Here is a 27,168-nt window from a genome sequence, read left to right on the forward strand (position 1 = left end):
AAGGAAAATGGATTTGGTTTAAAGGTAAACAAACCCTCTGCAATGTATGCCATCCTGCAGCCAGTCTTCCTCAAGTGTATAAGCTCCAATTTATCAAGAAAAGTCTATAAAATACCAATTGGGAAAGTAAAGATTGACTCTTTAAACTTCATTTGAAACCATGTTATTGTTTTCATTATTTATGTCAGAAATTTACATTATTTGACTTTAAAAAATACTTCATCACCATGTAATATTTTGAAGTGTCAAACATGTTAAAATGTCAATATGTTTTACAACACTTCATGTGTGTTCCATTAGATAAAACAGCTTTTAAAATCTTATAGAACAGATTTTTATGCTTTCCTGCAAGCAAGAATTTTTTCAAAGGTTAACCATTCAGACATCTTATATATGTTACCTTTCTTTATCTTCAGTGAAATTTTTCATCTCTTGATTGCTGAAGTACTCAAATATTTTTCCACTTTGGCCTTTCTTTGAAACAAACTCATCAGATATTCCTAGTGCTTTTAAAGTGTTAGAATAATGCTTTTCTGCTGCCATTCTTGCATTTTTCTATAGGAAAGACAAACCTTTTTAGAGGAGGACAAAAGACTTCAAGTTTCATTAAAAATGTTAAAAGCTCCAGTGAAAATTAAATTCAATAATCACAGCAGGTTGAAAAATATGCATACTCTGACCAGCAATTCCACTCCTAGGTAGGTGCCTAGAGAAACTCCAACCTATGTGCCCATCAGAGACACACCAAAATGCTCAGAATAGTACTGTTTGTAACAACTCCAAACTGGAAACAACCTAAATATCTATCAACACTAGATGGATAAATAAATATTGGTGCGTTCATATAACAGACTAAAATTAAGCAGAAAATGAACTCTAGCTATATGTTACAACATGGATGGACCTCACAAACATTGAACAAAAGCAGCATGCCACAAAAGAGTGCACACGGTATAGAACACCCGAAACAGGCAAAACTAAACCATGTTGCTCAGGGATTGGTACATCGGCGGTAAAACCGTAAAGAAAAACAAGGAAATGCTCATCTCAAAAGTTAAAATGGTGGTTACCTCTAGGTGAAATAGTTTTGATCTGGGCAGGGCACACAGCGTTTCTGGGGTACTGGCAATGCTCTAATGCTATATTTGTTAACATGGGTAATAGTCACATGAGTTTTGAACTATAATTATTCTTTACACTGTACTGTTTCATGACTGTCCGAGGATATCTGAAAGAAAAATCAGTAAGAAAATAAGATCATGTGATAGTTGTCAGAGGGTTCTTTATGTGCCTACTATAAATTTTACTCTTTACAAGCCATGTCTCTAATCCACTGAAGAGTATAAATCATCAATGTTGTTATCTTTACTGTGTGGGGGAAGCAATAGATACAGCAGGAAAAACATGAATTTAGAATTGGGTTCAAATCTCCAGACTGTGACTTCCTGGCTTTGGGGCCCGTGGGAATCGTGATGACCCTCTCATACCTAAAGCAAATCAATTATCACAGCTCCTGAGACCACAGGCTTTACAGATTCACAAGATGACTGAGGTTCACACGAATGCCTTGACTTGAGTCCACTTTTACCTCCTATGCGTGGGTGTGAACTAGCACAGGGCCAAAAATCACTATCTGAACCTGGAACTAAAGGACAGTGATGAGGAATGGCCCAGTCCCAATGCACCAGTGGCATCCCATCCTGAAAAGGGTGTGGAAGAGCACAAGGTCTCACCCCAAAATTTAACACAGAAGAGGAAACCAAGATACTCGGTCCACCCTTCCTGAGGTTAAGTGGTTTGCTTAAAGTCACAGAATATACTGAGGGAAAAGCAAGTCTCCTAATCCTTTCCTGGGTCTTCTTCACTCTACCATGCTGCTTCCTCTAAGTGGTAGTGGTCATCCAACGTGGCCTGAAGCCCGACTTCAGTAATGCAGTGTCAGATATTTTCCTAACCCAGAGATTCCAGGATAAGGAAGGACCCTGGAGTCTAGTGTTCCATGGGAGAAACCAAAATGGCAAGGGCTGATTACAATGGATGAAACTATCACTAGTGCGTTTCTAGAAAACTGAAAAAGAAGCACTCAAACTGCTGCCGAAATGCACCCACTGTGGATGATGATTTTCAGACAAGTAAGTAAAAATGCCACCAGAGGCTACGAGTACCAATATACAAGCCTTGGGCAACTGAAAGGCATGGGAAAGTGACCTGAGAACAATGCCCCAAAGACTGTAAAGCAGGATAAAGAAACCCCAGACCTAACTCAATGTGCTACAAAGAATATATTCTGATTTAAGCAAATGAGGTATAAAAGATTTAAATGATACTACTCAATGTTACTGCTCTTAAACCTTCATCTGAATTTGATTTAAAATTTGATTTAATGCTTTGTTTAATATTTGGTTTGAAAGTCAAAGTCGCTCAGTCATGTCCGACTCTTTGCGACCCCATGGACTATACAGTCCATGGAATTCTCCAGGCCAGAACACTGGAGTGGGTAGCCGTTCCCTTCTCCAGGGAATGTTCCCAACCCAGGGATCAAACCTAGGTCTCCCATATTGCAGGCAGATTGTTTACCAGCTGAACCACCAGGGCAGCCCCAATATTTGGTTTAAAATCTGATTTAACATATTCAGTTAATAAATCCTGTGATTTTTAAGAAATAGGAAAACATGGTTTGTTCTGTCCTAGATCACAGCCTAACTCTGCTAGGGGGATAACTCAACAGCAGCAAGAAAATAATTAACACTTATAAATGGGTAATGCATACCGTTGTGAGTGAATTTATTAAATAACAGCTGTTAATTAGCAGTAATAGTAACTGCAAGAAAAAAAGTACTAATTTATGTTAACAAAACCAAAATAATGGTGAGTCACTGCCAGTCACTCTGTATATAGAATTTATTATCTTTTAATATTTCATATCAAGGTGAATAGTATGTAACTGTTCTTTTTTAAAACAAACATGTCCCCCTCAAGCTTCACCATGCAAAAAGAACTGTAAAGACTATGAACTAAAAGTGGTTAAAATAACTGAATGATTATTTTGTTTTTGTATCTAAGATACTAAAAAAATAAATTATCTTTGTTTCTTCAGGCAATTTGTCTACAATCACTACTCTAGTTTGAAGAGGAAAAAAATACTTAGTTTTAAAGCCGAAGTTTATAGCAATTCTTTCCTTTAATATTAATTACTGACTACTTATTTTGTGACAAGCCCTCATGGGAGGTAGAGGTATATGGGGAGAAGATAGCATATGTGTTGGCTGAAGTTGGTTGAAGAAAATATCAGCTATGAAACTAACCTATGCTTTCAATATTTAACACTTCTTTATGGGTTTAATTTCACACACACCACTATTTTGCCACATTTTCTCTGGTGACTAGAAAGACTGGGAATTCACAGCACTGCAGAACTGCTTCTTACTGCTGAGACTCATCACTACTGTGTTAGGGTAGTGCTCTAGGCCTGGGCTAATCCCAGGAAGAAATAGTCCAGTTCGGGTTCAACAAATGTTTATGAACATGTCCTCTGTGCCATATGCTGTCTTAGGAGCTAGCAACACAAAGATTTGACCAACACCTTTCAAAGTAACTAGCTGAAAGAGAAGAGAGAGCATTAAACAGATAATTTCCACACAATACATAGGAATAAAGACAGAAATGCACAAAGGGTAATAAAAGAACACAGAACAAATAGCATGTAACTCAACCTGGAGACACAGTGCAAGAAGTGATTTTATACTGAGCCTTGAAAGACTCAGAGGAAAGATACAAAGAAGTTATATGGGTGTTGAGAAACAGTCTGAATAAAGATTTCAAGTTTGAGGGACTTCCCTGGTCGGTCCAATGGCTAAGACTCTGCACTCCCAATGCAGGGGGCCCAGGCTCAAATCCTGGTCAGGGAACCAGATCCCACAGGCTGCAACTTAAGAGTTTACATGCTATAACTAAAGAGTTTGCACACCACAGCTAAAAAGATCCCACATGCCACAACAAAGATCAAAGATCCCAACTGCTGCAACTAAGACCTGGCACAGCCAAATATATAAATAAATATTAAAAAAAAAAAAAAAGATTTCCAGTTTGAAACTAGTGGTGTGGTACAGTCTACAAGTAAAGGGTGTACACAGAAGCGGGTGGAGGTGCGCAGTGGTCGATGAACTAAAGAGGTCAACAGGGATCAGATAAGAGAGGATTCGGTACACCATGTTAAGACTTGAGGACTTATCTTCTGGGAGAAAGCAGGACAGCTTAGTGCTAAGCATTTGGAAGCAGGCCAACTAGGGTTCCTAGTTCCATTATTTACTAACTATAGACATTAAGAGTTATTTACTTTCTTTCAACTTCAGTTTCTTCCTCTGCAAGACAAGAATACCCATCTTGCAGCACTGTTTGGAGAAGCCAATGTCAAGCTCCCTTGATACCATTTACTGAAAATGAGAACAAATGGCATCAGTGAAGTGCATGATTGCCACCGTTACTGGGGTGAACACTGTGGCAAGGGAATGGGAATGGCAAAGAGAAGACAGAGTGAGTGGCTTTGCAAAGAACAAGGCAAGAAAACCAGTCAAACCATAATAATAACTCAGAAAATAACAGTGGCTTCACCTAGCATTTCACCATCAGGAATGGAGAAAGGTAGATCCAAAAGTTGTTTAGACAGGAACTTCTCAGGTCTCAGTGAGAAGTGAGAAAAAGTGGGGGGAAAAGTGGCTTCCAGTCATCTAAATTGCAGCCCAACAAAAACACGAAAAATAGAGAGGAAGGTCTATTCTTCCCAGAGAGGAAGGTCTACTTTGTGGCAAGATGAATATAAGATGCCTGTAAGAAATCTGGGTAGATATATCCAGACCAGTGGACATAAAACCTGCAGTAGAGAGTCGGGAAAAACTATGTGAAGCAAAAGTCAATCACTTCATGCTGAGTAACGTAGAACAGCTTATGATCATTTTTCTCCCCTAAAGCTGAAACTGGGATGTGAGAAAAAAAATCCCTTAAAGTGAAAAGTGTTACATAAAATTATATCCAAATCAGTAAGTAAAGGGTTCCCATAATTTTGAGAGACTGTAATATGCCACAGCGAATGTCCTTTGTCCTCAGTGAGACTCTGACAAGGACAGTCCTACAGGACACTCATCTCTCCCAGACACTTGCTGGCAGCAAGCTCCAAATGTAACAGCTTGAAATTCACAACACAGCACCTGTAACCTCTAGTGATTTTGTCTATTTTTAAATTACGTGGCCCATAGGAGCTTTTCCCTTATGGATACAAAAAAGATCACCTGACATCAACACATTTCTCTTAAGGGAAAGACTGAAAAACTGAGTATAAATCTAGTAAAATTATAATTCATTGTTCATAGCACCAAGCTTTTTTTTTTTCCCAATAAAAAGGAAGTCGTTCTCACAGACACAGAAAACAAATTTATGGCTACCAAAGGGGAAAGGGAAGAGGTGGGATTAACAGATATACACTACTTTACATAAAATAGATAAATAACAAGGTCCTACTGTATAGCACAGGGAACTACATTTAATGTCTTGTAGTAGACTATAATAGAAAAGAATCTGAAAAAGAATATATATATATGTATGTGTATGTATCAGTTCTGAATCACTTTGCTGTATACCAGAAACTAATACAACATGGTAAATCAACTATACTTCAATTTTTACAAAAAGGAAGTAATTTCACTAATTATAGCTAAAACTAAAAATTATAGACTCACTTAAAAAAAAACTGATCAACAAAACAAAAAGGCAACCTACTGAATGGGAGAAAATATTTGCAAATCATCTATTTGATAAGAGGTTAATATCTAAATAATATCCAAGTAGAGGAGCTACTCCATGTTCAAGGTCAGGAGGGGCGGCGGTGAGGAGATACCCCTTGTCCAAGGTAAGGAGCAGCGGCTGCGCTTTGCTGAAGCAGCCATGAAGAGATACCCCACGTCCAAGGTAAGAGAAACCCAAGTAAGACAGTAGGTGTTGCAAGAGGGCATCAGAGGGCAGACACACTGAAACCATAATCACAGAAAACTACTCAATCTAATCACACTAGGACCACAGCCTTGTCTAACTCAATGAAACTAAGCCATGCTCATGTTGGGCAACCCAAGATGGGCGGGTCATGGTGGAGAAGTCTGACAGAATGTGGTCTACTGGAGAATGGAATGGCAAACCACTTCAGCATTCTTGCCTTGAGAACCCCATGAACAGTATGAAAAGGCAAAATGATAGGATACTGAAAGAGGAACTCCCCAGGTTGGTAGGTGCCCAATATGCTACTGGAGATCAGTGGAGAAATAACTCCAGAAAGAATGAAGGGATGGAGCCAAAGCAAAAACAATACCCACTTGTGGATGTGACTGGTGATAGACGCAAGGTCCAATGCTTTAAAGAGCAATATTGCATAGGAACCTGGAATGTCAGGTCCATGAATCAAGGCAAATTGGAAGTGGTCAAACAGGAGATGGCAAGAGTGAACGTTGACATTCTAGGAATCAGTGAACTAAAATGGACTGCAACGGGTGAATTTAACTCAGATGACCATTATATCTACTACTGCGGGCAGGAATCCCTTAGAAGAAATGGAGTATCCATCATGGTCAACAAAAGAGTCAGAAATGCAGTACTGGAATGCAATCTCAAAAACGACAGAATGATCTCTGTTCGTTTCCAAGGCAAACCATTCAATATCACAGTAATCCAAGTCTATGCCCCAACCAGTAACACTGAAGAAGCTGAAGTTGAATGGTTCTATGAAGACCTACAAGACCTTTTAGAACTAACACCCAAAAAAGATGTCCTTTTCATTATAGGGGACTGGAATGCAAAAGTAGGAAGTCAAGAAACACCTGGAGTAACAGGCAAATTTAGCCTTGGAATACGGAATAAAGCAGGACAAAGGTAAACAGAATTTTGCCGAGAGAACACACTGGTCATAGCAAACACCCTCTTCCAACAACATAAGAGAAGACTCTACACATGGACATCACCAGATGGTCGACACCAAAATCAGACTGATTATATTCTTTGCAGCCAAAGGTGGAGAAGCTCTATACAGTCAGCAAAAACAAGACCGGGACCTGATTGTGGCTCAAATCATGAGCTCCTTATTGCCAAATTCAAACTGAAATTGAAGAAAGTAGGGAAAATCACTTGACCATTCAGGTATGACCTAAGTCAAATCCCTTATGATTATACAGTGAAAGTGAGAAATAGATTTAAGGGACTAGATTTGATAGAGTGCCTGATGAACTATGGAATGAGGTTCGTGACATTGTACAGGAGAAAGGGATCAAGACCATCCCCATGGAAAAGAAATGCAAAAAAGCAAAATGGCTGTCTGGGGAGGCCTTACAAATAGCTGTAGAAAGAAGAGAAGCAAAAAACAAACAGGAAAAGGAAAGATATAAGCATCTGAATGCAGAGTTCCAAAGAATAGTAAGAAGAGATAAGAAAGCCTTCCTCAGCATTCAATGCAAAGAAATAGAGGAAAACAACAGAATGGGGAAGACTAGAGATCTCTTCAAGAAAATTAGAGATACCAAGGGAACATTTCATGCAAAGATGTGCTGGATAAAGGACAGAAATGGTATGGACCTAACAGAAGCAGAAGATATTAAGAAGAGGTGGCAGGAATACACAGAAGAACTGTACAAAAAAAAAAAAAGATCACCAGCATTAGGGAAATACAAATCAAATCCATAATGAGATACCACCTCACACTTGTTACAATGGCTGGTCTCAAAAAAAAAACAACACATAACAAATGCCGGTGAGGATGTAGAGAAAAAGGGAACCCTTATGCACTGTTTATGGGAAAGTAAATTGGCACAGCCATTATGGAAAACAGTATGGAGTTTCCTCAAAAAATTAAAAATAGAACCACTACACAATCCAGCAGTTCCACTCCTGTGTATTTATTAAAAGGAAGTGAAATCATTATGTCAATTCACTGCAGCATTATTTACAATAGTCAAGACATGGAAAAAACCCAAATGATCATCAAAAGATGAATGGATAAAGAAAATGTGGTAGATATGCAATACTATTTGGCCACAAAAAAGGAAATCCTGCCATGTGTAACAATACAGATGGACCTTGAGGGCATAGTGCTAAGAGAAATTAGTCAGACAGAGAAGGACAAATACTATATGATCTCATTTATGTGTGGAATCCAAACAGACACACAGAAACAAAACTCACAGAAAAAGAGATCAGATTGGTGATTACTGGAGGAATCGGATGCAGGTGTCAAAAGGTACAAACTTCCGCTTATAAGGTAGGAAAGTACTGAAGGGTAACGTACAACGTGATGACGACAGTTAACACCGCAGCGTGGAACATGTAGACGTTGCTAAACAAGTAAATCCTAAAACTTCTCATCACAAGGAAAAAATTTTTTTTGGTAACAATGAGGCTGATAGGTATTAACTAACTGTAATGATCATTTCCTAACATATGAATGTCAAGTCATCATACTGTACATCTTAAACTTATACCTGCCGAATGTCAATTTTATCCCAATAAAACTGGAAAAAAAAAAAACTGGCAGAAATAAATCTGATTCAGTTAGCCATTTTGTTTCATTTTTTAATTCTTCAAAGACTTCCAATTCATATCATGAAGCCTCGCCTCAATATCTGGCCAAGTTGGTACTGAAAAAAGACTAGCCATTAAAAACAAGTTGTGAAACTATTATTTTGAAAATGAATGGATTAGTAGCATGTTCTTTATCAAGCTTATGAACCTCATCAAGATACAGTGCTCAAATTTAAGCAAATTACTTACTGATGTGGTGAAGCTGTCACAGAAATAATAATGTCTCAGTAAATTACATAACACAAAGAAAAATGGACGATGAAAATTAGGAGCTAGAGAGGTTAAAAAAAAAAAAAGGCTGACAATAGCTCTCAAATTCCAACAAACACAACCTGAGCAACTCTTTCAAATAGCAGCGGCCTGTTTTTTAATTTTTCTTCTCTTTCTTCTAGTTCTCGTCGGTATTCTCTCATCCTTTCCTTTTCACTCTTTCTAAAATCAAATAAAAGGAATGGAATTTTTAAAAGAAACAAGAACTTGCACATATAACATTTAGCTTAGATGACAAATCAGAAATTAGATCATGAGCACAGTTTATCACAATTTCTTTTCTGGACTGGTAGATTTTTTTTCCCCATTAGACTGGTAAATTTTTAAGGAATGCAGAATACAAATTCTAGGTTTTGAGAGCACACATTTTACATCTCAGGAACAGTCTGGGTATGCTGTGATTCCTGAAATCTTCAAAACAAGAATGGATTAAGGGGCTTCAAACTGGCCTCGGGAAATTAATCAATGCCCTCTCATCTCATTTATAAACCAAAAAATTTGGTCCAAATTAGGTATCTTCTCTTTGAGGAATTTCTTCTGAAAATTAGACGGTGCTCTTCTTTTTTCCCTAGATGAGATCTCCTATAGGCTGGTGGCACAGTTAATTAAATGGGAGAAGGGTAGGGGAGAAACAAGGAGTATGGAAATAGCACATATAGAGAAACAGGAACCAAAACACAAAAACTCACAGTAAGTATACTCACTGTTTGAACCAGATCCTATAATGAATTAAACTATGCTATTTTCTCTATGTAAAATACACTAATTCTACCAAGATCATGACTTCCTGGATTAGAAAAAATAATTATACCATAAAATGATAATTATGCTTAAATATACACAATTTAGCATTATGGAAAATCCAGTTTACTTTCTAAAGATGAACAGTATATTTCTAGAGAATATTTTGCTCAAGTTCATCAAATCAAGCTCCTTCTATCAATGAGTTACACTTATACGCATTATAAGGTGTATATATATATATATATAATATACATTATAAAGGAATATAATAATTATTATATATAATATACATATTTAAAGGAATGATCACAATTAAAAGCAAATATAGATTTGGGGGGTACTTATAAATCAGATTAAAAATTAATAAATCATATTACTTACCCAGCTTTGAGGGAGATACTTTACTACTTAAACATGAATATTTTTATGTTGCAACATAAAAATATTCCTCTGGAACACTGATTTTCAAACTTTGTACTGCAGAATTCCAGTGTCACATACCACTAAACCTTAACACACATGTTAATTGACACATCACATAACTGATGCTAACATCAATGTGCTAATCTGTGTTATCAGATTTTGTGTAGACCTTAGAACAAAGGTCTTGGACATATTTGTTTACTGAACAATATTTTGAGATTATACAGCAAGCTGTTAAAAAAGAGCTTTGTGTGAATCAAGATTTTTCTCAATATCACACTGTACAATAAAAAATAACATAAATAAAAAGTTTAGATGCTGATACAGGATTACAACTGTGAACTGTGGCCACAGTATAAAATGCTTCTGCCCATCAACACGGCATCATGGTCTTCATTGTGGGGTGAGTATGCATGTTGGTTCTTACCATGAGGTGAGTGAGTGTGTGTGCATAAGTAAACTGTAAGTAATTGATAGTAACTTGAATCCACAAACTGAAATATTAACGCTATTCTTCATTCATTCATATATTTGAGGGGCACACTGATGAAAAAAAAAAGTTTGAAAACCAGTGATCTGGAGGGTCAGGGTTCTCTCGTGATACCTGAGAGCTTTTATTCTGGATTTAGACATTTGAGCTAAACTCTCATGTGAGTCATAAGCCTTAGCCCGGGTTGTCAGGAGTTTCTGCAATTCTTTTATTCTTTGCTTCTGCTTAGTTAAGATCCGATGTCTCTCTTCTTCCAACATTTTCTTTTCCTCAAGTGATCTCCTGAGGGCAACAAACTAAGGCTTAATTCACTTTAAGCCAATGAGAATGTTGTTTAGTAAAGATTTAGCACAGGATAATTCAATGGCTGAAAAAAAAGGGCAACCCTTTGAGAAGGATCTGAGTTGTAACTAGAAATCTATAGGCTGACTGTAACCGTTTCTAGCCCCAAAGATTCATAAAATGGAAAATATATTTAGTTCTTGGATCTTCCTGACCCAGGGATTGAACCCGTCTGCTGCACTGCAGGCAGATTCTTTACCATCGGAGCCGCCAGGGAAGACCTCTAAGCACACCTTCTGGCAAAATGTTCTATATTTTATAGTAAAATATGTTACCAGATAACATAGCATAGTATTTTCAAATCCCCCAACACAAAATCACTAGAGCAACCGTGAGTCAGTCCTCACTGTATTGGTTATTTACCTTGTGGCTTGCTCTCTTCCTCGGGAGGACACCGTGGGCGTTGGAGGGTTGCAGCTACAGGGTGCAGGCTTTGTGTTCGCAGCCCTTACTGGTGACTTGTGCCTTGGAGACAGATAAGGCCAACGTGTTTCTTTTAAATTCTCTTCATCTGCTTCAATGTCTGCCAAAATTTTCTCTCTTTTAGTGGATGAGTGTGAGGCTGCCTGAAGGTCACATGGTTCACAGACTGTCAGGAATTTGTGATACTTCTGTTCTGAGTGGTGTTTCTGATACCTCTCAGGTAGGTCTTCAGAATCAGCAGCCTGGCGCCTAACCCTGTGTTTATACTTGGACTTCTCAGCCTGTTCAGGACCCCTGGACTTCCTTGTAGCAAAAGTCCTGCGAGCTGGACTGTAAGGCAGAGGGGATGGATTCTGTAAAAAGTCTTGGGTTCTCTGCTGCGCCCTAATGTTTTTATAGACTTCTTCTTCTGTTAACTTGTCGTTGATAGTTGAACCGTAAGTAGATCGAGGTACAGGTCTGGCTTTAAAACGATTTGTTTTCTTTTTAGACTTAAAAAAGTCTTTCAGCTGCTTTTCCCGAACTGCTTGCTTCTGTTCTTCCCTTGCAACAAACTTAAAGGGCTTTTGAGAGGCCAAAAGAGCTTCTTTGTTTCTCTCCTTCATAGCCCTCCTCCTTACCTCATTTTGCTTGACTATATCACGATAAAGGGGGAGAAAGACGAACGCAGGAACTGGGTTGGCTCGGAATTTTTTCTTACACTCTGAGTCCTCTTCTTGTTTCTTGAGCAGTTTGTGTACCAATTCAATATCTGATTTCGATTTCATGTTCTCTTCTTTTTTCTTCTGCTCTCTAACTGTCATTTGAAAAGGCTCAGGTACTGTAATCCTTGGCACCCATTCTTTTGGTTTCTTTCTTTGTTTTTCAAGTACTGGCAGGTTGACATCTTCATGCTGGATATAATCTTCTACACTGAAGTTTGTCCACATGTTGTTGATGAGCTCCTTAGCATAGGTCATCATACTGCTTTTCTCAGAATACTTTTTTTCTAAGTTGGGCAACTCTTCTTCAGATGAAGACACAATCAAGGAGGAAGACTGACTTAAATCAGGTTCTGAAATTGATGTCATTAATGAGATAGGGTGATAGGAGTTCTTTTCTGATAAAGACCTAAGCAAGTAAGGAGAATAATCAGGTTACCTTTTCAGTTGCATGTGACCAAATAGAAAAATTTTAAACTACATAATTTCTAAGATCAAGGTAAAATCAGTTAGAAAACAGGAACTGGACAGGGCTGATGAAAACGATCAAATTTTTTTTAGAACAGAGCCTGGGAGATGCCTGAAATTGATCTAAGTTGACTCCCTCATTTTACAGGGGAAGAACCTGAAACAGCAGAGTTTCCTTATATCTAACCACTATTGAACTCTCCACATGTTTTCCAGAGTCACCATCCTAAAATAGACATCTGATCACATCACTTTCTTTCCTGAAACTTTCCCATGACTTGCCATTGTTACCAAGCTTAGATTATAAAGCCCCTCAAGACTAGCTCCTGCCTACCTTTCCAGCTTCACCTCTTGCCTCTCCCTACCCAGGTCACCATTCTTAAGTCAGATCCAATCATAGGAAGTTTCTCCCACACTGTGGTGATTTCTCAAGGCACTTTGTACACATGGTTCCTGGTGCCTAGAAGGGCACTCCCCGCTTCCTACATCTGCTTCAGCTATTTCTCCTCTAAGACTGAACTCCGATATGATACTTCACTTGCCTGTATCCCTCCACTGACACTCTGACATGTTCAACTGCCCTTCCTCTCTCTCCATGATACTGTTACACCATGCTGTATTTCTGGATCTCAGATTGTCTTTGATGTCCTTGAGAGCATCTTGGTTTTGAATCCTCAGTGCCCAGGCAACGTCCGGTGCCCAGGAGATGCACCATCAGTGCTGACTAACTGGAGGAGTGGCCTCAAGTTTCAAAAGGAGGAGGTTTATGGCAAAAATGAACATTTTGAAAACAAATCAGATTTACGTCTTAGTTCTGAACAATCTGTGTTGTATCTGTAATGAGCTCATGTTAATCCACATATTATATTTTAAAAAAGACATTTAAAACTGAATTTTAATATTCAACATTTGAAAATAGCCCAGACTAAATATTTTGATACATGTCTAAGAGTGGTGCACCAGAGAGAAAGGACCTAAATGGCCACCAAATAACCCTCAAAGCAAGAAGCTACCTAGTAGGTTGATAAGCCATCAAACAATCTGAATAAAAACCCACCTCCATATATCATTAAAAGCACAAAGGGATATTGAGAGAAAATATTTTGAAATAATTTGTTTTGCACTTTTAAGTATACATTTTATCTTACAGTCCACAGATAACAATATGGACAAACTTACCCGGAAGAGACACTAGCAGCTTCTTCCCTGGTGACTGCTGGCTGAACTTCCTTTAAATTTAATTTACTCTGGTACAATTTCTCTAACTTTGCCATAGTTTCTATGTGGGCTGCCTTCAGCTCTTCTAGTTTCCTGAAATACTCTTCATTAGAGTGGTAAATATCAGAAAAGTCCACAAAATCCTCATGGCTTATATGCTTTTGTTCATTCACCCTAGAAATGCTGGTGTTAAAATCAGCCTGGTAGGATGAAAAAAACCTGTTATATGATGTCTGGAGTTGAAAGACAAATTAAGTTGACACTTATTCCCAATGCTGCTTTTTTAAAAGTCCACTTAATGAGGTTATATGTTTACTTGTGGACTATGTACATATAACATATTATAAGTTACTCGTGGGCTATATACGTTTTCTCCTAATAAATATTTTATTAAGAATAAGAGAGAGAGAGAGGGAAGGAGAGAGACCAAGTTGCCAGAAAATAAATACTGTTTAATCCATCTTTTAAAGAGTGCTTAGATTCTCAAATTATGTACTAAGAAACACTACGGCAGGATCAAACCATGCTTTATAAAGAGCCTCCTTCTCAGCGCAAGTTTATCTGAGACGAAGAACACAGTTTCTCCTGCTGCAGACCAAGCAACCATAGCCCAGTGCCCTCTCTGAGCTGGGCTTTGCAGTGTGGGCCCCAGGGGTGTTTCAATAGAGAGGAAAACTGAATGAGAATTCTGGGAAATGTGGGAATGGAGGGAACAAAATTCTTGGGGGCTCATCAAGAAGCCAGAGAGAAACTTTCCTCAGTGTGCATGGGGTGGGGGTTGGGGGCAACCTCAGCAACAGTAGGAGGTGAGGGTAGGAGGGACTTCCAGAATAGCCACTCCTGTGGGCAACAAGAACAGTAGCTCCCATGGTGACAAGGACTGTGGGGGTGACAAGAGAACGAGAACACGTAGGGCGGTTATTCTGTATACATGCCTACAAGGGTATGACTGATTCTTTCCCCCTCACTCCCTTCAAAGACCTTTCAACTTCTTTTAACTGAAGGAACTTTAAAGAGGTAAAACCCCATATCCTCCACAAGTTTATAAAAATTTCATATTTTCTCAGGTGAGAAACAATTGAAATTGTTTATGATACTATGCATAAAAGATTACAATGGTTTTAAATTTAGCTTACTGCCTGAAATAGACTCAAAATGAAAAAAGTATATTCGCCAAAGAAAAATAGAGATCCAACCTGATAAGACTCTAGAAAATAAACCTGAATAGTGTCTCCCAACAGAAAATTCAGAAGATTCAGTTGTCCATAATACTTATAGATATAACACTTTAATGGGCTCAAAAACAGAGTACACGAGGCCAGTGTTGTACCATTTGGGATAATTTAAGAGAAAACAAATGAAAGAAAACAAGTTTTCTTCAGTAGAACAAGTGTGCAGAAATTTATTACCATATAAGTTGGAGAATTGCTTTATGAGTCATGTTGCTGCTGTTGCTCAGACACCCAGTCGTGTCCAACTCTTTGTGACCCCATGGACTGCAGCACGTCAGGCCTCCCTGTCCCTCACCATCTTCCAGAGTTTGCCCAAGTTCATGTTCATTGCTTCAGTGATGCCATCCAGCCATCTCATCCTCTGATGCCCTCTTCTCCTTCTGCCCTCAATCTTTCCCAGCATCAGGGATTTTAAAATGAGTTGTCTGTTCATATCAGATGACCAAAATACTGGAGCTTCAGCTTCAGCATCAGTCCTTCCAGTGAATATTCAGGGTTGATCTCCCTTAAGATTGACTGGTTTGATCTCCTTGCTGTCCAAGGGACTTTCAGGAGTCTTCTCTAGCACCACAGTTTAAAGGCATTGATTCTTTGGCGTTCTGCCTTCTTTACAGTCCAGCTCTCACAACTGTATGAGACAACTGGGAAGATCACCGCCTTGACAATATGGACCTTTATCAGCAGAGTAATGTCTCTGCTTTTCAACACACTGTCTAGGTTTGTCATAGCTTTCCTGCCAAGAAGCAATTGTCTTGACTTCATGGCTACAGTCACCGACAGTGATTTGGGAGCCCAAGAAGAGGAAATCTGTCACTACTTCTACTTTTTCCCCCTCTATTTGCCATGTAGTAATGGGGCTGGGTGCCATAGTCTTAGTTTTTGTAATATTTAGTCTTAAGCTGGCTCTTTCACTCGCCTCCTCACGCTCATCAAGAGGTTCTTTAGTTCCTCCTCGCTTTCTGCCATTAGAGTAGTTATCATCCACATATCTGAGGTTGTTGATGTTTCTCCCGCTTATTTAGATTTCAGCTTGTAACTCATTCAGACCGGCATTTCTCAAGATGTGCTCAGTGTATCGGTTAAACAAACAGGGTGACAGCAGACAGCCCTGTCATACTCCTTTCTCCATCTTGAACCAATCAGTTGTTCCATACAGGGTTCTAACTGTTGCTTCTTGACCCGCATACAGGTTTCTCAGGAGACAGGTAAGACGGTCTGGTATTCTCATCTAAGAGCTTTCCACAGTTTGTCATGAGCCACACAATCAAAGGCTTTAGCACAGTTGATGAAACATAGAGGTTTTTCTGAAATTCCCTTGCTTTCTCTATAATCCAGTGAATGTTGGCAATTTGATCTCTAGTTCCTCTTCCTTTTCTAAATCCAGCTTGGACAGCCTCAAGTTCTTGGTTCACATAATGCTGAAGCCTAGCATGCAAGATTTTAAGCATGACCTTACAAGCGTAAGAAATGAGTGCAATTTTCAATGGTTAGCACATTCTTTGGTACTAGCCTTCTTGGGAACTGGGCTGAGGATTGACTTTTTCTAGTCCTGTGGCCACTGCTGGGTCTTCCAGATTTGCTGACATAATGAATGCAAAACCTTGATGGCAACATCCTTTAAGGGATTTGAATAGTTCTGCTAGAATTTCATCACATCCACTAGCTTTATTAACAGCAGTGCTTCTTAAGGCCAACTTGAGTCATACAACTCAATTAAGAGAATTTTCTGATATCTTCTGCTGTTTTTTCTATGTGCTCTTCACCATTACCTTCTTAGCTGTAGGAATGAGTACTTTGTTAATTTCCTCATTCATTCAATATTTAGAGACACTCAGTATTTAGCTAGCTGCTGAAAGATACAAATCAGGTAAAAACTCTACCTTCCAGAAACAGCAACCCACTTTAGTATTCTTGCCTGGAAAATTCCACGGACAGAGGAGCCTAGTGGGCTATAGTCCATGGGGTCGCAAAGAGTTGGACACGACTAAGTGAGCACATCAGCACATACTGTGATCTAAAATGGTTGTTTCTTTTTTGTATTCCTACCACAAAAGTTTGAGACTTCTGGTTCTTTCATATTCTTGCCAATATGTTTAAGTCTTTTTAAACTTCTGACCTTCTGAATAAATGTGTAGCATTAGGGAAAAAAAAAAAAAAAAAAAAGACAACTCCACCTTCCAAAAGCTTCCAGCTAGTTTAGAAGAGGACATGCAGATAAATAATCAATAGCAGGCTCTGAATGAGACAGAACTCCTGATTCCTGCCCATGATTTGCTCCAAGCTGAGCAGGGAGACAGAGAAGTGACTATGTATGTCACGATATCAGGGACCTTGAGAGCTCACAGAAAGAGCGTCTAATTCTGACCGGGGGAAAGAATAGGCAAAATTTGCAGAGATCAGAAAGACTAGAGACACAAGGCTGGATAAGGACAAGGTTTGTGAAAGACAAAAAAACTGAGGCCTAGGGCTCGAACATTCACTGTTGCTTCATGATGATGCAACTGGCAGGTCTCTGTCCTTGGTGAGCAAACTGAGGCTCAGAGGAGTCAGGTGACCTGTCTACAGTCACACAGCTAGTAAGCAGCAGAGCTGGGCTCCAATACCATGTCTGTTAGACTCTAAAGACACACCACACTCCTCCCAAGTGCAGGAGGGTTTTTTCTCTGCAAGTGGAAGTAACAAGCATGCTGTGCTCAGAGGAAGGTATACAGTCCGAGAAGGGGTGGAGAAGAGCATATATGGAGCACAGCGGAGGAGGGAAAACAAGGTGAAAAAGGCAAGTAAAGGGCCCCAGCCAAAAGCCCAGTGGGCCAAGCTACAGGCACCAGGAGCCCTGAAGGATGTGAGCAGAGAGTGACAGTCAGTAACACTCAGAAGGACTCTCTGGTAGCAAGTGAAGTGGAGGGACGGAAAGCAAGGTTGGTGGCAGTTAATGGGCTACTGGGAGATTTAAGAGGCTGAATCATTAACCTGACAATGGCCTGGACTGTGGACAAGAAACTGACAATGTTTTCTGTTTGGAGTGCTGCATGTCTAGGTAAATGACAATCTGCCATTTATCAGTAGAGGAGATACAGGGAAAAGGAGTATTTTTAGGGAAAGGAAATTAATCTCTGTCTTAGACACACTAAGTGTGAGGGGACAGTAGGGTAGCCCAATGTCCAGGAAACAGAGGGGTAAATATATCTGGAGACTTGGTAAGAAGGATGGACTGGAGATGGAAATACAGGAGCCAGCAACGCACACAGAAATGCAGGTGCAGCCCTGCGTGTAGATAAGGCTTCCTGTGGGCAGTGAGAGGCAAGAACTTGAGGATGGAAATGTTGGCAAACACTAGCATCCAAATAAGCAGTGATAGGACTTCCCTGGTGGTCCCCTGGTTGAGAATCCAGCTGTCGATGCAGGGGACACAGGTTCAATCCTTCGTGTGGAATGATTCCATGTGGCATGGAGCAACTAAGCCCATGCATCACGACCACTGAGCCCGCACTCTAGAGCCCACGAGCTGCAACTACTGAGACCCATGAGCCTAGAACCTGTTTTCCGCAATAAGAGAAGCCACTGCAATGAGAAGCCCACGCACTGCAATAAAGAGTAGCCCCCGCTCGCCACAACTAGAGAAAGCCTGCAAATAGCAACAAAGACCCAGTGCAACCAAAAATACAATAAATAACTAATTTTTTAAAATAATGTACAAAAATGTATGAAATGGTCCACTGTCACAAAAGATCACCAAGATCAGGCTGAAACAGCAGAATCCTGTGAGGCCCTCCAGGACACAACAGTCTTTCCATGTCCTTGTTTCAAAGAGCAGATGCAAACAGTTACTAATTAGAGGAGTTGAGGGACTGCAGGAAAAAAAAGGAGAGGCAGTCAAGAAATAGAGTGGGGAAGGAGGAGGGTCCTGGTTCCTCCTTAAGGAAACACAAAACAATCTGATACAGAAACTAGGGCACCCACCCAGGTGGAGGATGGTAACTTCAGGCTAAGGAGAAGCACCCGGATCCCAGAATGGTTGGAACTGGAAGAATGAGGACTGAGCTTCCTTGACCACCACCCTGTTACCTCCCATCAACCAATCAGAGAAAAGGTCACACACCCTTGAAGCCCACCCGCTGAATTTTGCTTATAAAACCTCTTCCCCAAACAAGCTGCCCATTGTCCTTGTTTGGCTCCGCAATAAACCTTTCTCTGCTCCAAGCTCTAATGTGTCAGTTTGTTTGGCTTCACTGTACATTGGGCAAACGAACTTGGATTGAGCAACGAAGTGATACCATACTTAAAGGAAGGGAGCTTTGGTTTTGTTTGAGTTTGGAAGATACTGAAAGACTTCCTGGAGGAGGTGATATTTGAGCTGAGCCAAAGAATGGGAAAACTGGAGGATCAGAGAAAGTATATGGGGAAAGAGGGAGAAGGTACTCTAGAAAGAGGAAATGACAGTAAAAGCAGTGGGGAGGGGGTTGAGGGTGGGTGGGTGGACATGGTGGAAAGCACACAGCTGCAGGCACCTGACCTGCCTCTTGAGAAACCTGTATGCAGGTCAGGAAGCAACAATCAGAACTGGACATGGAACAACAAACTGGTTCCAAATAGGAAAAGGAGTACCTCAAGGCTGTATATTGTCACCCTGCTTATTTAACTTCTATGAAGAGTACATCATAAGAAACGCTGGGCTGGAAGAAGCACAAGCTGGAATCAAGATTGCCGGGAGAAATATCAATAACCTCATATGCAGATGACACCACCCTTATGGCAGAAAGTGAAGAGGAACTAAAAAGCCTCTTGACGAAAGTGAAAGAAGAGAGTGAAAAAGTTGGCTTAAAGCTCAACATTCAGAAAACAAAGATCATGGCATCTGGTCCCATCACTTCATGGGAAATACAGAAACAGTGGAAACAGTGTCAGACTTTATTTTTTTGGGCTCCAAAATCACTGTAGATGGTGATTGCAGCCATGAAATTAAAAGACACTTACTCCTTGGAGGAAAAGTTATGACCAACCTAGACAGCATATTGAAAAGCAGAGACATTACTTTGCCAACAAAGGTCCATCTAGTCAAGGCTATGGTTTTTCCAGTGGTCATGTATGGATGTGAGAGTTGGACTGTGAAGAAGGCTGAGCACCGAAGAATTGATGCTTTTGAACTGTGGTGTTGGAGAAGACTCTTGAGAGTCCCTTGGACTGCAAGGAGATCCAACCATTCCATTCTGAAGGAGATCAGCCCTGGGATTTCTTTGGAAGGAATAATGCTAAAGCTGAAACTCCAGTGCTTTGGCCACCTCATGCGAAGAGTTGACTCATTGGAAAAGACTCTGATGCTGGGAGGGATTGGGGGCAGGAGGAAGAGGGGATGACAGAGGATGAGATGGCTGGATGGCATCACCGACTCAATGGACGTGAGTTTGGGTGAACTCCGGGAGATGGTGATGGACAGGGAGGCCTGGCGTGCTGTGATTCATGGGGTCGCAAATAGTCGGACATGACTGAGTGACTGAACTGAACTGAACTGAACTACAGGCTATAAAGAAAGTAAAAATGAACAAAGCAATTTGGGGCAGAAAGCCTGGAAAGGGAGGTTAGGGCAATCAAGATGTGGTTTCTATCTATAGATGGCTCCCGACCCCTCCCTGGTCATCTGGTTTCAGCCCCCTTACAACCCTTCAAAGCTGAAAGGGTCGGACACTTTGGAGTTTGGAACGTTCATATGGCTTGGGGGAAAGATTACAGACATGGTGTCAGAATTCTCATTCAAGCCTAGGTTCTGCACTTCTCAGTCATGTGGGGAGGCTAAGAACTTTGGAACTTCAGCTTTAAGAAACATAGAGTATGTGAGCCAGTTGTTAAACTATTGTCTCACAGCTCCAAAGTCACCCTTTTATACCCTGCTAAGTGATGCTGGGGACGGGACTCTGCAAACCACATTTCTGCTTTGCCAGAGACTTACCACTGCTCCTGCTGCTGCTGCTGCTGCTAAGTCGCTTCAGTCGTGTCTGACTCTGTGCGACCCCATAGACGGCAGCCCACCAGGCTCCCCTGTCCCTGGGATTCTCCAGGCAAGAACACTGGAGTGGGTTGCCATTTCCTTCTCCAATGCATGAAAGTGAAAAGTGAAAGTGAGGTCGCTCAGTCGTGTCCGACTCCTAGCGACCCCATGGACTGCAGCCCATCAGGCCCCTCCGTCCATGGGATTTTCCAGGCAAGAGTACTGGAGTGGGTTGCCATTGCCTTCTCCGAGACTTACCACTAGATTCTGCCAAAAGTGGGGCTAGAGGGAGACTGCAAGGCTGGAGGAGGAAGAAGGGACTATTCCTTCCTGTTAGTTCTCCATCTATTTGTCTGCTTGTATCACCCCAGCTTCCCTGGTGGCTCAGACAGTAAAGAATCCACCCACAATGTGGGAGACCTGGGTTCAATCCCTGGGTTGGAAAGATCCCCTGGAGGAGCAAATGGCAACCCACTCCAGTATTCTTGCCTGGAGAATCCCCATGGACAGAGGAGCCTGGCGAACTAAAGTCTATGGGGTCGCAAAGAGTTGGACACGACTGAGCGACTAAGCACAACAACACATCACCCCAGCAGTGTTCTTCCTCTGGGCAGCAGCAGCTCACTCTAGCAGCAGGGGCTGATTCCAGTCTGCAGGTTCTCTAGTGCTCACAGAATCAGCAGAATCACCCCGAGGGCTTACTGTTCCCTCCCCCTCGGATGCTCTGCCTCCAGATATCTGCAAGGCCCACCTGCTCACTCCTTCAGAGCTTTACTCAAAATGTCATCCTCTCCACAAGGTCTTCATTGACTACCCGTTTTTGAAATAACAACCTCTCCTCTGAGTCACTGTCACCCTTTTTTTTCCTGCTTTATTTCGTCTCATAAGTACTCACCACCAACTGACATTCTACTCATATTTGCTGATGTCGTTGTGTATTACATGCCTGTCCCTACCAAAAAGTAAGCATTACAAAAGCAAGCATTTGCTTTGTTGTGTCCCCAGTGCCTAGAAGAGTGTCACCGAAAGACACTCAATCAGTGTTTTACTAGATAAACAAATGTCCAGCTAAAACAATACTAAGTCCTCCCAAGGGGAATGAACAGGTATTCCCTCACAAAAGATTGAATCAAAGAAATACTGGCTGCTCTAAAGAGCTATATTCTACTGAGTATTAAGGAAAGGGCTTATCTTCCAAAAGCTATCATTAAAATAGGGTGGATATTCCAAAGAATCGTTTTTTAGGCAAAAGCATCCACCATTCATTCTTTTAGACTCTTCCTTAAAAGAAGGTCTTATAACAATCATTTTCACAAAAAGGATGAAGTTTATTTGAACCTGGAAAAGATGTTTGAAAACGATACAGAAGGATGTGTAACTTCTAAAGAGATGCAACAGGCCTGATAATTATACTTAAGCACTGACTGCACAGTATTCACTCCACTTCAGCTTAATGCTGGGAACACTAAACTTTTCAGATAAACAGATCTCACAGTGTTTTACCCAAAACAGATAAATGGTTAATAAGCGGCTTCCAACTCTAAATTCATCATTGTCTCCACACAGAAGGAAACAGTAGTTCAGATAACCTAGGCCAAGGACATTATTTTCCAAGAGCCTAAGATTGCACCCTTTCCCTTTAACTGTTGAGCTTTTTGTACAATGTTGTACACACAGCCATGAGATTAGAGGATAATCTTCCCTAGATTGGCTTGACCCATTTAGATGACGACTCCTTCCAACACATGTTGCTTCATTAGTAATCAGCATTCATCATTATCTGTGTTAAAGTTATCATGTATAATTCTGGAATTTTTATTAAAAAATTTTTTTTGCATTAAAGGGATTTGTAAGGAATGAGGTAGATCTACATGTAAATGATAAAAGGAAAAAACCAAGTGGCAGGACAATATATATCTACAAAATGCTACCATATATTAAAATATTATGTACACAGGAGATAGGAAAAGGCCTAGGGTATATATCTGATTCAAAACAGTGACTACTAGGACTTCCCTGGTGGTCCAGTGGCTAGGACTCTGGGCTCCCGATGCACAGGGCCTGGGTTCAATCCCTGGTCAAGGAACTAGATCCCACATGCTGCAGCTAAAGATCCTGCATGCTGCAACTAAGACCAGGTGCAGCCAAATAAAACAAACATTTAAAAACAAAACAAAATAAAACCCAGTGGCTACTAATGTGGAGGGAGGGGGGAGCCAGACTCTCTTTTTGCAGGGAGAAGTATTAAAGGGCCTTAGCCTTATTTATAACATTTGAAATTTTAAAAGGAGAATGTTTATGTATTACTTCTATAATTAAAATGTAACAACAAAAAAAATGTTTTGTGAATAGTAATACTAAATTAAAAACTGAACAATTTCTAATGGCTACTTGGTCAGCCTGGCACGTCCTGTGATCCTGGAAGTGGTTCTCACACTGCCCCCACGATCCTGCCTACCTTTTCCTTGCTATTCTACCTGCTCCCACCCCCACCCCCCAACTGCAAATGATAACACCTTTATTTCTTCAGGAAAAAAGAAACTATCACAGGGAGTTCCCTCATCTTTCCATCTACAAAACTGCCCACTTTTGTGCCCCTTTTTGCCTTCCCTCCTGCCTCAGAGACAAAATGTCCCTTCTCTTAGCAGCATCTGAGCCTTCCCCTCATCACTGAAACCAATGAATTGGAAACCTCCATGCTCCAGCAATAATTCTACCACGGGAGCTGATCTTAACCTCTTTTGCCCCATTTTCGCGACCTGACTGTTGCTGAAGGTTTTAAGAGCTCTATACTAGGCCCCTTCTCTTCTTTCTCTGCACTCTGTCCCTAAGTGACTTCACTGTTTCAAAAAGGCTGAAAACTCCCAGAAATATCCAACCCATGCCCCGCAGTTCTCCAGTTTCATAGGCCGAACTGCTTCCTACATCTTTCCACTTGCTAGTTTCACAGATATCTCAAACTTACCTGTTCAAAACTGAAACCTTGATTCCCACCCGGCCTCTGAATGTACTCCTCTTCAAGTTACTCCCAATCCAGTAAATGGCATTATCTTCCATGCAGCTGGTCAAACCAGAAATCTGGGCATGAGCACTCTTGACTTCTTCCTTGGCCTCACATAAGTCCTATACAATCTGTGTCCACTTCTGACCTGGACTCTAGGTCCAAGCCACTGCCTCTGGCCCCTTAATCACTGCAACAGCCTCCTACCCAATCTCCTTTCTTTCGCAAACCCTCCAATCATTCTCCACAAAGCCATCAGAGTCATCTTTAAAAAATGTAAACAGAAACATGCTAGATCTCTTAAAAGCCTCAAAGACTTTTCACTGCACCTGCAATAAACATTAAACTCCTTACCTTGGTCTATACGGACCTCCTTACCTCTCCGACCTTTTCTAGTTCTGTTGGCTGTCTTTCAGATTCTTAATGACACAAAACTCTTTCTCTTCCTATCTTTGGGCCTCTGCATATGCTGCTTCCTCTGCCTGGAATGCTTTTCTCACCCCCACCCCCACCCCCACCTCCAAAAATGGTTGGTCTTTCTCATCTATCAGGCATTGGCTTAAATGTTAACTCATTGAAGTAGGTCCCCGCCTATCGCATTTTTAATTTATAGAAGCCTGCTCACCTCTTTCCCAACATTTCCTGTCTTATAATCATTTGACTGCTCATTTTTTATTGTCCAACCACCCTATCAGACTGGAAGCACTGTGACAACATGAGCTATGTCTGCTAGCACTCACTTCTGAATAGTCCATTACTGGCACTTAATAAATGCTCAAAATTTGCTGAAAGAGAGAAGGCCATCCCATTAGGAAAATCCATGAAATTTTAACTGTGAATTACAGAATATTCCTTTACCCATATCATCATCAACCACAAAGCAAGACCTACGAACTGATATCTCCAACTGAGGCTAGATTCAAGGAATATGCCTTAATGCCCTTATATGGGCACAGAGTCCTGTAAGGGGTGTATATGGAGCCATGGGGGCTTGCGGGGAGTGGCTTGGCAAGCCAAAGGATTTAAAGGGGCCTACTATGACAGTGATTTTTTTGGGCTCCAAAATCACTGCAGATGGTGATTGCAGCCATGAAATTAAAAGATGCTTACTCCTTGGAAGGAAAGTTATGACCAACCTAGATAGCATATTCAAAAGCAGAGACATTACTTTGCCAACAAAGGTCTGTCTAGTCAAGGCTATGGTTTTTCCAGTGGTCATGTATGGATGTGAGAGTTGGACTGTGAAGAAAGCTGAGCGCCGAAGAATTGATGCTTTTGAACTATGGTGTTGGAGAAGACCCTTGAGAATCCCTTGGACTGCAAGGAGATCCAACCAGTCCATTCTAAAGGAGATCAGTCCTGGGTATTCTTTGGAAGGACTGATGCTGAAGCTGAAACTCCAATACTTTTCATGCGAAGAGCTGACTCATTTGAAAAGACTCTGATGCTGGGAGGGATTGGGGGCAGGAGGAGAAGGGGATGATAGAGGATGAAATGGCTGGATGGCATCACCGACTCGATGGACATAAGTTTGAGTGAACTCCGGGAGTTGGTGATGGACAGGGAGGCCTGGCATGCTGCAATTCATGGGGTTGCAAAGAGTCGGACACGAGTGAGTGACTGAACTGAACTGAACTATGACAGTAGATGGGGAAATAGTAGAAACAGTGGCAGACTTTATTTTTGGGCTCCAAAATCACTGCAGGTGGTGACTGCAGCCAAGAAATTAAAAGATGCTTACTCCTTGGAAGGAACGTTATGACCAACCTAGACAGCATATTAAAAAGCAGAGACATTACTTAGCCAACAAAGATCCATCTAGTCAATGGTTTTTCCAGTAGTCATGTATGGATATGAGAATTGGACTATAAAGAAAGCTGAGTGCCAAAGAATTTATGCTTTTGAAAAACTGTGGTGTTGGAGAAGACTTTTGAAAGTCCCTTGGACTGCAAGGAGATCCAACCAGTCCATCCTAGAGGAGATCAGTCCTGAGTGTTCATTGGAAGGAGTGATGTTGAAATTCCAATACTTTGGCCACCTGATGCGAAGAACTGACTCATTGGAAAAGACCCTGATGCTGGGAAAGATTGAAGGTTGGAGGAGAAGGGGACGACAGAGGATGGGATGGTTGGATGGCATCACCAACTCAATGGACATGAGTTTGGGTAGACTATGGGAGTTGGTGATGGACAGGGAGGCCTGGTGTGCTGCAGTCCATGGGGTTGGAAAGAGTCAGACATGACTGAGCAACTGAACTGAACTGAACTATGACAGTTAGTTCTCCGTAATCAATTTTGTGTGATGGCTGTGGTAAGCTGAGTTAACTCCATTTTACAGACGACAAAGTTGAGAGAAACTAGCATTTAAAAATCAAGGTGAGATATCAAGCCAAACTGTGAGGAAGGTAAAGCTTGGCTGCTGCACTCTCTTTCTTGCCTTTTCAGTGCTTTGTCTGCCAACCCCAGTGTCTCCATCAGGTCTACTACCGTGTGCTGCATGCTAAGTCACTTCAGTCGTGTCAGACTCTTTGTGACCCTATGGACTGTAGCCTGCCAGGCTCCTCTGTCCATGGGATTTTCCTGGAGAGAACACTGGAATGGGTTCCATTCCTTTCTTCAAGGGACTTCCTGACTCAGGGATCAAATCCACGTCTCTCACATCTCTCGCACTGGCAGGCAGGGGGTTCTTTACCACTACTACAGTGGCAGCTGATCCAGATTTGCTTTTGGTTCCTTCAAGTACCGTGGTCTTAGAATAGAGTTAAACTTAGCTTCCTTTTTTCTTTTGCAGTGAGATACTGTCCCTCAGAAACTAGTTTATTAGATAAACTGATCTCTCCTAAGGTAATGTTTCTAATACAAATTTGCAATTTTACAGGGTACTCTGGAAGTATACCTGCAACCACAGAAATGACTGACTTTTCCACTACAGCAAGCCAGAAGAGAACTTAATCTCTTGTTGTCTTGTTCTCTTTCGGACCGGTGTTTAAATAACAGCCCCACTGGCAGCTGTTGTTATTACTACTAATTTATACAAACTCTTTTAGCTATCACATATGCTCTCATTTGGTTCTCATAATAGCCCAGTGAGACAAGAAAGACAGTTATTTTAAAGCTCTTTTATAGATAAGGAAACAAACTGAAAGAAGTTACGTCTTAATGTTAACTAGCAAATGAACAGATCCTAACCCAGGACTCCAAATTGTTCTCTTCATTCAAATCATTTTTCAACATCAGTCCACCTCCTTCATTGGGTATTGAAAT

The 27,168-nt window shown here is 40.9% G+C and overlaps 1 protein-coding gene across 4 annotated transcripts in view; it reads right to left on the reverse strand.

The window, feature by feature from the left end:
- FAM161A (FAM161 centrosomal protein A) overlaps positions 1-27,168 on the reverse strand; it is a 29,371-nt gene that overhangs the window by 603 nt on the left and 1,600 nt on the right. Inside the window, exons 1-6 of one of the 4 annotated variants that reach the window (XM_055540404.1) lie at positions 23,870-24,019; positions 13,651-13,889; positions 11,243-12,412; positions 10,652-10,819; positions 8,943-9,042; positions 401-555 (exon numbers count right to left, since the gene is read on the reverse strand). In XM_055540404.1, the coding sequence (XP_055396379.1) occupies positions 401-555; positions 8,943-9,042; positions 10,652-10,819; positions 11,243-12,412; positions 13,651-13,745 (1,688 nt within the window). In that variant the 5' untranslated portion in view covers positions 13,746-13,889; positions 23,870-24,019. Of the gene's footprint in view, positions 1-400; positions 556-8,942; positions 9,043-10,651; positions 10,820-11,242; positions 12,413-13,650; positions 13,890-23,869; positions 24,086-27,168 lie in introns of those variants that run through there. The other 3 variants (XM_055540402.1, XM_055540405.1, XM_055540403.1) reach the window with 3 other exon arrangements.

This window comes from Bubalus kerabau, chromosome 11, assembly GCF_029407905.1.
Source record: "Bubalus kerabau isolate K-KA32 ecotype Philippines breed swamp buffalo chromosome 11, PCC_UOA_SB_1v2, whole genome shotgun sequence".
Classification (NCBI taxonomy): Eukaryota; Metazoa; Chordata; class Mammalia; order Artiodactyla; family Bovidae; genus Bubalus; species Bubalus kerabau.